This window comes from Sphaeramia orbicularis, chromosome 8 (assembly GCF_902148855.1).
Source record: "Sphaeramia orbicularis chromosome 8, fSphaOr1.1, whole genome shotgun sequence".
Taxonomy (NCBI): Eukaryota; Metazoa; Chordata; class Actinopteri; order Kurtiformes; family Apogonidae; genus Sphaeramia; species Sphaeramia orbicularis.
The window spans coordinates 22,837,492-22,848,819 of NC_043964.1; the positions used below are offsets into that span (position 1 = coordinate 22,837,492).

Genomic DNA, 11,328 nt, shown 5'->3' on the forward strand with positions numbered 1-11,328 from the left:
GCGTTTCAATTCAGTTCACACACAAAAAAGTAAAAAACATTGTGCAAGAATCCCAACTGAAAAAAATAGCCCAAAAATTAAAAATATCCATAACTTTTTGTTTGTAGTGTATGTTATAATGTGAGAAAACATCAAATTAGCAGCATTAAATGTTTTTATTTCATAGTTTTCACACAGTACATCAATAAATGCACATTTTGTTGCTTCAAAAATGAAACGCACGGTGTCCAGCCTAATGGATATTTTTGCAACTCCATGAAAAATAGCTTCATAAAAAAAAATAATTAAAAAAAAAAAAAAGTAATAATAATAATAATTGCATTGTTTTTTTAATGCCTAAAGAGGAATAAAGAAAAAAATCTTGATTAACATTCTCATAATTCATGCATGAAAGGGTTAATGTGGGGTTGAATTAAATTGTATTAACTTGTTTTGTTTTCATTGCAGGCTCACAACCCGCTGTATAAAGGAGCCACGTCCACCTTCACAAATGTAGCATACAGAGGCAACTAGAGGCCGAATACAATGAGGAAATCTCAGGGCTTAAGACAGAGACGGAATGTAATGTACGATCCTCAACACTGTCACGTAACGGCTACTGAAGCTGAAAGGTAGCCGGAGCAGAAACAAGATGCAGCATTTGTATGTATTGTAAAAATACTGACCAAAGCTTTTTAATGTTAAGTCACTGAAAGTTGTTCTTTTTGGCCAAATTCCTGATCTGTGGAGGTCTGTAAGTACTGTGCACTCAGAGTTTATTAACTGGTTTACAATGAGGGAAACTGCTGCTGCCACATTTGTTGGGAGGCTTTTCTACCACTGCAATATTTGTTGCTTCAACTTTGTTTTATTGTTTTATGCACATTTTGTACCACATCAAATCACCAGGAGTAGCTGTAAGTCAATAAAGACAGTAAAAAAAAAAAACGATTTGACATTTACAGACTGTCTTTTCCTGTATATATTTGTGTCTAGAGTTTTTTTTTTTATGGGTGCCCACGATGAAAACATGTGGAAATCTTCCTGTAGCATGTTCTTTATTCTGCAGTATGACGTGTTTGTGTTTGGGTGTTTTTAAAGCTGTTCTAATTTGTGAAATTGTGTAAAAATGAGTGAGTTCTTATCGTTTAAGGTGTTTCTGTTTTTACACTGTATTGTCTTTGTGTACATGAGCAGATTTGCTTGCACATCAAGCTTCCAGCCCCGCTCTAAAGACATGTAGATGTTAATTAAAAAAAACTTGCTTTTGCATTTTAGGTACCTCTGTAAGGTACATCGGATTAAAGTGTGAGGGTTTTTCTGTGTAGTCTGGTTTGATAGTTCTGATCTTTTATCAGGACGCTGCTTTTTTTTGCACAGTTGTTTAACAGATGTCTGGATTTGTCTCTAGTTTGTTACACATAAGACTTCATTAAACATGAATTGATTCAGTTTTGTGTGCTATGAGGTTGTTTTTTACAGCAAACACTTGACTGATTCTTCATACTGTTCTCTTTCACCGTGTCTTGTCATTTTTTCGCTTCACCTGGCTCTTCAGTTTTATCAGTTATTAAGTCTGAACAAGTTTGTTAGGCCTCACATTGCCTAACATGTCTGCAATAGAAATATGCATTTAACCCTTTCTGTGTTTAGTCTGTGAGAATATAGTTTTGTTTTATCTTGATCATAAATGTCCCCTGTGTTATTTCATTATGGAACATATTTCATCCTGTCACACATTTTAGAAGTTCATTATATACAACAGAGAGGGATACATTAAAATAGATTTAGATGCGGCACTGCACTAAAAGTAGGAACATTACTCATCATACACTCACACATACAGCTGCAGGAAGTGAGGATGTACATTATCATTTAAGCTGCAGATTAGTTTCCAAAGTAACTGTTCAAAATCGACGAAAAAAAACCTTATGAATGTTTCAGAGCCCAGGAGATAGTCTTGATTTGAATGTAAAACACAGACATTTAACTATGACCTACAATTTCCTGTGAAATAAAAGCAGTTTCATATTAATTATTATGCAATTCTTAAATGTTCCGACTGATAGACATGACTACAGCTGCCATATCAGGATCAGAATTTATTTATTTGTCATTGCACAGCAGTACAACGAGATTAAAAGCCAACCTTAAAGTGCAATCACATAAAATGATAAAAGTAACCATGGACAAATAAAATGCAACCACATAAAACAAAAACAGTAACAATAAACAATTTGAGTAAAGTGACAGTGCAAGTGCGTGATAGTGAATAAATAGTAATAAATAGAAGTCTGTATGTAATGAGTAAAATGAATTCCTATTCGCATTCAGTGCTGTGATGGCTTTGGAATAGAAGGTGTTTTATCGCAAAACTGAAACGTACTCATGGAAAGTTGATCTGAAAGGTATTTGTCATCAGGCAGAGTTCACACAGAAAGCGTTCCACTGCCACCTCCATAACCACCAACTATTTTGAACACTGGGTCTGCCACATCCTGTTCATGCCAGCCTGAGGATGTTGATGTTGTCTTCTGTTTCCTCTTGTTAAACAGTTTCACAGTATTTCACTTAACTTCTGACATTAAATCTACAGTTGTGTTAATATAAATTTAGATCGTAAACCATCATTACTAATACTCCTTTACATTAAGTGTGTCCTTGTTGAATGTTTTGATTTTGATGTGATATTCTTCTTATTATTTTATATTCTCCTGCAGAGCACCTGTTAATATGTCTGTATTGAAGGTAGATCAGAAATGGGTTTCGACTTAAACTGAAAATGGTAAACGATCGGTAGTTTATATAGGGCTTTTCCACACATTTATGGTGCCCAAAGCACTTCACAAAGCCTCACATTCACCCATTCACGCACACACTCATACACTAGTTGGCAGCTGCTGTGCAAGGTGCTGCCAGACTCTACTAGGAGCAATTTAGCATTCAGTGTCTTGCCCAAGGACACTTTGACTTGTAGACAGTCTGAGGCAGGATTCGAACCGCCGACCCTTCAGTCATTGGATGACCTGCTCTACCAACTGAACCACAGCCACCCCCCCAAAATGTCAAACAAAATTTCAAACAAAATTTCAGATTATGACAGAAACATAATAAAATATCCCCTTAACACTAAGTGTTTTGACAGTCATATTCAGACTACAGGGGAGACGGGGTATGGCTGTAACACTTTTCTGAGTCCCTCTTAACTTTCTTAACTTTACCTACAATGTAATTAAGATACAAGGTACCCATATTTTTCATTTTTTTGCAAGAAAATCCCAAAAGTTGTGAGTTAATGTCAAATACATAGTGTTCCTTTATTCCAACCTACTTGTCTGCTATGGTAGATTGTTTTATTTAGAGCAGGATGTAAGAGCAGCACTCACACTTGATCAGACTTGATTAAATTCTCCTAGTGGCCACTTGAAAAAAAATTTCACTGGCCATCAAAGTATTTCCTAGCAGACCACAATGATAAAAAAAAAAGATATCTGTAAAACTGCTGGCAGTAGTTAATACAGATGCTTTAAGTGTTTAAAATTTTCTCATCACCCTAGAGTTATATTTCCAAATCAGTGACACTGCCGCATTGTACAGTGTCACAACAGTCTGTGGGCAACCGTTGGTCAAAAAACAGAAGTAACATGGTGGCCAGAAACCTTTTTTTTTTTTTAGCTGAAGTAAACAGTACCAGTAAACAGTTTTTCAGTGGAATCAATCGCCATCATTTTCAGAATACAGCTCTAATAATACATCTGTAATTGTAATATTGGTCAATCTTAAAAAAAAAAAAATTTAAAAAAAAAATAAATAAAAAAAAAGCTGTGGGATATGAATAATATGCGGAAAAAATTAGATTGTAGTTGTGAAATGGGTCATGATTTCAGCAGGAATTGTCATTTATGTATTGCATGAGTCAGTACTTTGCAGTCATGTTCTCTCACGTCTTAGAATGTGCAATCCTGTCTATCACTGTAATGTTTAATCCCTTTAGAACAGCCTGTTGTAATGCATGTTCGGCCATATAGTAAAACCATGTAAAGAAAATAAGCTGGTCTGACATAACATGCATAAAATCAGTGTGTTTCTGTGCCTGTGTTTGTTAGCATCATGTAAAATCATATTCTTTGTTGGATTTAAGGAGATTGTGTAACACCTCTTAAGGATTTGTTAAAGCCCAACTCAACATTGTCATGCATCACATTTTTTCTGAGATGAATCAGAAATATGGTATACAAATATTTGACATCTATGACACAATGCACCTTTATTTTTTTATAATTAGCTGAACCAACTAGAGGTGAAAATGTGTTTTGATGGGCTTTTTAGGACTGTGGACAACTGTTTTAAATGTGGTCTAACTATTAGGCTATGAAAGTTCAATCTTTAGTGACTTGACTCTTAAAAACCTGTGGTATGTCTCCCTCTAGTGTCGGCTACAAATACTGCCAGCTATTCAGAAAAGGAAGTGGAATACAGGCAAAATATTACATTTAGTAGTCATCACTGCCTCAGGAACATGATGTTATGAAAATTCCCTAAATTTGCCAATTGTTTGTATATGAAAAAACCCTGGAAACTCTCAATGAGGATCTGGTCATAGAATTTATTAATCTGGTTGCAGACTTTAAGACCATGGTGATGAAATGAAGAAGATGGGATTTCAAAGATTATGATGCATCCATCATGGTTAAGGGTAATGATTTTTAAATAACAATAAAACTGACCAGCTGTTCCCCTGTATTTTGATTGATTGATTGATTGATTGATGTGGAAGTAAAAGTAGGAAAAAGGCAACAATTTTGAAAAAGCAAACAAAAAGAACATAATATAACACGTATGCTATACATTTTTTATATATTTATATGTCACACAGTATTTTCTATTTTTGCATCTTTTATGTTCAACCTACAACACTCGCTGTTGTTTTATTTGTTTTATTTGGTTTTTTTTTATTATTATTACTATTATTTATTTTTTATTATCATTATTTTATTTATTTTTTATTTTTTTGTTTTTTTGTTTTTGTTTTATTTGTTTTATTGTTTTATTTTTCCACTTTTCAAAGCCAGGGCTGTGACATCTCATTCTGATCAGCACTGCACATTGTAAATCGGAAAGTCTAATGAATTTATTTATTTATTTATTTATCTATTTATTTATTTATTTATTTATTTATTTATTTTCCTTTTTCACGCATGTTACATTGTTCTACTACCTTTGTTAGACTTTTTAGCCTATATTTCCCACAGTACCTGAACGCCTCACGTCTGCATGCGCAACCCCCTCTTCCGCCGCGTCATTTCCAACATGGCGGCGCCCCATGCCGTGGATGGAGTGGATGGAGGCAGCAGGGAAACAGAGCTGATTCTACCTGATTCATCATCCAGCGGAGGCGAAAAACGACCTCAGTTCGGGACTCGTTTCCTCACAGACCCGCGGCAGGTTTTCCAGCATAACGCATGGTCGGTAACAGCAGGAAAAAGAAAAGTTTGACAGGGTTAATGGCACTGTAAATGACAAATGATCAACATTTGGATCAGCAACTCATCTTATTCTGAATTTTACCTTTAGTGACTGTTAACTGATGTATCTGCTTACTCTATTTATCTCTTCTCTGTCAGTCCTTAAACTATAGCGGCGCAAAATTAGGTTAAATTCTAATAACGTTAAGCTTCATTTACAGTCTGGTTATAAGAGCATGTATTTGTTTTATTTTCCACATCATCTACATCAGATAACAGCATTCTTAAACCAACAGGGACAATGTGGAGTGGACCGAAGAACAAGAAACAGCTGCAAAAAAGAAAGTCCTAGAAAACAATCAACCACTGCCCCAAGAGAAACAAGGTTAGTGTTGTGAATGTTGTAGATGACCATTAGCAGAAAATTATTTACATTTATCTGTAAATAATAGATTAAAACTATGACACAGCTGTAGTTACGGCCTGTGAGAATCCAGTGTCTAGTATATCAGTATATTTAGGGTTATACTTATATATATATATATATATATATATATATATATATATATATATATATATGTATATATATATATATATATATATATATATGTATATATATATATATATGTATATATATATATGTATATATATATATATATGTATATATATATATATATATATATATATATGTATATATATATATACATATATATATATATATATATATATGTATATATATACATATATATATATATATATATATATATATATACATATATATACATATATATATATATATATATATATATATATATATATGTATATATATACAGGGTGGGGAAGCAAAATTTACAATGAACATTTAGTTGTTTTTTCTCAGCAGGCACTACGTCAATTGTTTTGAAACCAAACATATATTGATGTCATAATCATACCTAACACTATTATCCATACCTTTTCAGAAACTTTTGCCCATATGAGTAATCAGGAAAGCAAACGTCAAAGAGTGTGTGATTTGCTGAATGCACTCGTCACACCAAAGGAGATTTCAAAAATAGTTGGAGTGTCCATAAAGACTGTTTATAATGGAAAGAAGAGAATGACTATGAGCAAAACTATTACGAGAAAGTCTGAGAGATACTATTAAAGAAGAATGGGAGAAGTTGTCACCCGAATATTTGAGGAACACTTGCGCAAGTTTCAGGAAGCGTGTGAAGGCAGTTATTGAGAAAGAAGGAGGACACATAGAATAAAAACATTTTCTATTATGTCAGTTTTTTTGTGGCAAATAAATTCTCATGACTTTCAATAAACTAATTGGTCATACACTGTCTTTCAATCCCTGCCTCAAAATATTGTACATTTTGCTTCCCCACCCTGTATATATTTCCTATACTGGTGTTTTAATTTAGGACCCACAAATGGCTTTGCTGCATTTAACCACATGCCTTAGATTTTTTACCTTGTTTTTCCAGCTAAAATGCTACATGAGTTACACAAAACCTGCAATTTATACAATCTGACAGTTAAAACACAAGGACGAGTGACTAAATACACTCTAAACTGACTGTGGTCAACCTAATCTTTTATTTATGATTTCTTTTTTTTGTTGACTTAAACTTCTCTGGCTTGTATTAACCTGTATTACAATAAGGATACATAGATATATCGGCCAATATTTGCAGATAGTTACCAAATATAGGTATTTTTTCACTGCTCTTGGACCTTTAATTCACTGTGTTATGGAGTGTGATTGAGGTGTGTTGAGCATTAGGATGAATGGAGAATGATATCTCCCCTCCATATATGCAAACTGCTGAACTGAACTGACCTGGCCTGATAGTGCTGGGAGATATTTATCTGTCGTACTATGTTGAGAGTTTTTGCATAAATTTGTATGTCTGAATCTGTGGGCATTCAAAGATAATGTGATGAATGCCTCAAAGACAAATTGCAAACTATTTTCATATGTATATACTGAAGTTTTTTTGTTTAGCAGATATTTAACCACAAAATAGAATAAACATAAATTAACATCAATATTGGCATTGACAAGATTTTTGCAATCCGTGCACCCCTGGTTATCATTTAACCATTCTTTTTCTCCATTACTGGATCATTGCAGATGAATACGACACCAGGGCAAATGAGTACTGGAATGACTTCTACACAGTCCACGAGAACCGTTTCTTCAAAGATCGACACTGGCTCTTCACAGAATTCCCAGAACTTGCTCCACAGTTCAGCCTTAAACAAGAATCCCATCTTGAAGAATCTGAAGCAGCCAGTACTGGGGATCAAGAACAGAGCCAGGAAGTGGAACCTATTTCTCTCAGTGATGGAAACTTTCCTGGCTCCACTGCAACATATCGCATTCTGGAGGTGAGCGGTTAATGTGCAGCATGTGATCCGAAGTGCAATGAAACAGAATTATGCATATGGTAGATGCAAATACTGCACGTCAGTTATTATCTTAAAGAGTAGAAAGTTTTTATCAGTTGCCCTTTGTCATCAGAAGGTGGTCAGATGTTTTATGTATAACTGCTCAGGGAAAGGTAAAATAAGTTCAACCTTACTTCAAGATGAATACTAAGCAAAAAGTATAGTTCTTTTCAGCATATGTGCTTTATGTTAATGCCAAATTTTATAAGTGTTACATGAAATTATCTTCATCTGACAGGTTGGTTGTGGTGTGGGCAACACAGTGTTTCCAATTCTGAAAACCAACAAGTAAGTGCATCTACATGAGGTTGAGACGTTGCATGAGAAACACTACTCCAATCTATAACAGCTGCGTTGCTTCTCACAGTGACCCCGGACTCTTTGTTTACTGCTGTGATTTCTCCAACACCGCTGTCGAGTTGGTCAAGGTGAGGTCGTGGAAGTAATGAAATGATTCGATAGCTGTATTCATCTCCAGGGTTGAGGACTAGATGAGAAATTAACATTGCCGTCTTGTCATCAGACTAATCCAGAGTACGACCCCGGGCGCTGCTTTGCCTTTGTTCACGATTTGAGTGATGTGGAAGCCAATTACCCCATCCCAGATGGAAGCCTTGATGTTCTAGTGCTGATCTTTGTGCTATCAGCATTGCATCCTAACAAGTACAAACTTCTTTTGTCTTTTTTTCTTGTCTTTGATTTTCACTCAGTGTGAGTCATTAAGCATTGCACTGGTTATAAAGTTTCTCTTTCGTCCCAGGATGCAGGGGTCTATCAGTAGATTAGCGCGGCTGCTGAAACCCGGGGGAGTGATGCTTCTCAGGGACTACGGACGCTATGACATGGCACAGCTTCGATTCAAGAAAGGTTAGTTAGGATAAAGGCCAATTTATGTTCTAAAACAGAAACGCCCACTATCTGTGTGCCTGCTTTTGTGAAGGCAATAAGGTTACTCCAGAGCAACTTTATAAATTTGGTTAATTTAAATAACACTGCTTTGATCACAGTTAACCGTTCTTAATAGAACCTGAGGGACTGTGCACTGGAAGCTCTGATGTATGAACCAATATCATGATATCAGCCTTGTTATCACCAGATAATTTGACAATTACGGATGACAGTGGCTGTTAAAGAGGTTATATGACATTTTGATATTTCAGATTATCAACAGCAGGTGGAAGTCGGATCAAAACCACCAACGAATCAATCCACAGACTGTATCACTCACTGAATAAAGTATAAAGCTCATAGTTTACACACATGTATTATTGGTATCTTCAAGTTTTGTCCTTCAAACATAGCAAAATTCATAGTTGGTCATATTCACAGTCGGCCAAAATAACATTTGTGTCTTATAATCTTCACATGCTGCATCACCTGATAGTTTACATTATATCTCTGTTAGAAAACAGCCACAGTAAAACCACAAATCACCTCTGTTTTCTGTATGGTTTGTGTTGTCAAAAGCAGCACTAAAGATCTGTTTGGAATCGAACAAACCAGGTCAGAACTGTCACAGTTTAGTCTGAACCGCGGATCAAGAAACAGCAATTTAGCAAAGATAATAACATCCCATAATAACTTTATACCTTAATAAGCCTCATAATCAAACTCACCCATGTAGAAGAAATGCTGCCATTTTAGCATCAAACTCCATTCTTTTCACTGTGTCCAGTGGTGAAAACAACAACAGTGCTTCTAGCTTTTATCTCTTTTTTTTGACTCTAAAAGTTGTTTCTTAATGGTTCTCATCCCATTTGATCACTTTGTGATAGTTTGGGCAATCAAAGGCCCTGCAGAGTTAGTTTTTTTCAGTGACTCAGTACTCCCTCTGGTGGTCACATAAATCCCCTTAGCCATTAATACAGATGTATTTGGTGCATTACCTTACAATCCAACACATTTGCGTCTTTGTTAGAATTTTATAACTTTATTCTAAATACCTAAACGAGCATTTTAGGCCATTCATTAATATCTGAATGAAAAAATACTGCTCATTGCTGATTTTTTTGTTTGAATTTGTCCTATATTAGAGGCAACGTTAATGCAGAAATACTTTAAAATGTCCCTTTATTTTACGATTTCTTTGCTTCCGTGGCACAATAGGTGGGAGGAGACGGGAGAAGGAGTAGCTGTTTTTGGGGTGTATAGGAGGTAGAAGCTCCAGAACACTTAGGGGTCCTATGTTTTATGTGTTAGGTAGAACACACACTTGGTCTTTTTAATTCTACTTTTCTTTTTAATCTAACTTATTTTTAGCTATTTACACTTTGTATTTATTGATGCTGTGGTTGTGACTGTTTCTGTTGAGCGGTGACCATATTTTGAATTCCCCCTTGGGGATTAATAAAGTAAATCTATCTGTCTGTCTGTCTGTCTGTCTGAATATGCAACAAAAATTAATAAACAGCTCATTAAAACATTGTGACATTCTGAGCTGATTCCAATCGGTGCATCTGTAGTTGATGTTTGCCAGATTCAAGATCCATATTCAACACCTCCGACATACTGGAACTGTCTTTTTGTTGTAGAATTATGAACATGTTGTCTCTTTCCTGATTTTAGGAAGGTGTTTGTCAGAAAACTTTTACGTTCGTGGTGATGGAACACGAGTATATTTCTTCACTCAAGGTAAAAAGACTTCTTAGTTTCTAAAACCATGATCACTGTGTACATTTGTTTTAGTGAATGAAAATGACCCTGTGCCTCTTGTGTTGTTATTTCAGATGAGCTGCATGAGTTGTTCACTGCAGCAGGACTTGAAAAAGTGCAGAACCTCGTAGACAGGAGGCTGCAGGTGAACAGAGGGAAGCAGCTCACCATGTACAGAGTGTGGATCCAGTGCAAGTACCGCAAACCGGCTGAGACGCAGAGCTGAGTCAGAAGAATAGACTGGACCGGTCTGACCTTTAATCACAACTGAGCTGAAACCGAAGTGATTGTGGATTGTATAAAAATGAGAAGCTCCGTTGTGATTGTGATAAAGGAATCAACTGGATAGTGATGTATTACACTATCAGTTGACAATATTGATAAACTCATTTCACTGCTTGTATCCCTCATGTTGCTGCAATCACAGCTACAACAGTGATTATTTCTCATTTTCTGAGAGAAGGCTGGTTATACCTGGTTCAATATTTTTATTCTACCAGAGGGTGTTTTTAATGATCTGTTTTTGGAATAAATGCAATGACTTTTAAAAAAAAAACTTCATTCCTTTTTTGTATGTGTACAGTGAATAAACATCTAAACCATGGATGGGAAACTCATTATAGTTCAGGGACCACATACAGTCCAATTTGATCTGAAGCAGCTCGGACCAGCCAAATTATGAATATTTTTTTTTTTACATTTAGAAACTATCCTTTAGCAAAAACAAAATGTGAATAACCTCAACAAGTTGAAATTTTTTTATCTTATTACCTCCGCTAAGGAGGTTATG

The 11,328-nt window shown here is 35.3% G+C and overlaps 2 protein-coding genes across 2 annotated transcripts in view; both read left to right on the plus strand.

The window, feature by feature from the left end:
* Positions 1 to 1,431, plus strand: part of itgb3a (integrin beta 3a) — a 36,228-nt gene extending 34,797 nt beyond the window's left edge. The window contains exon 15 of the mRNA XM_030142131.1: positions 448 to 1,431. Coding sequence (XP_029997991.1) covers positions 448 to 513 — 66 coding nt within the window. The 3' untranslated portion in view covers positions 514 to 1,431. The remainder of the gene's footprint in view (positions 1 to 447) is intronic.
* A 3,858-nt stretch (positions 1,432 to 5,289) lies between these two features.
* mettl2a (methyltransferase 2A, methylcytidine) lies at positions 5,290 to 11,147 on the plus strand. The gene is made up of 9 exons (XM_030142422.1): positions 5,290 to 5,444; positions 5,741 to 5,829; positions 7,570 to 7,826; positions 8,125 to 8,174; positions 8,254 to 8,314; positions 8,410 to 8,549; positions 8,647 to 8,753; positions 10,452 to 10,517; positions 10,613 to 11,147. Exons 1-9 carry the CDS (start codon positions 5,290 to 5,292, stop codon positions 10,762 to 10,764), a joined length of 1,077 nt encoding a protein of 358 aa, XP_029998282.1. The 3' UTR covers positions 10,765 to 11,147.
* Positions 11,148 to 11,328: the final 181 nt, after the last annotated feature.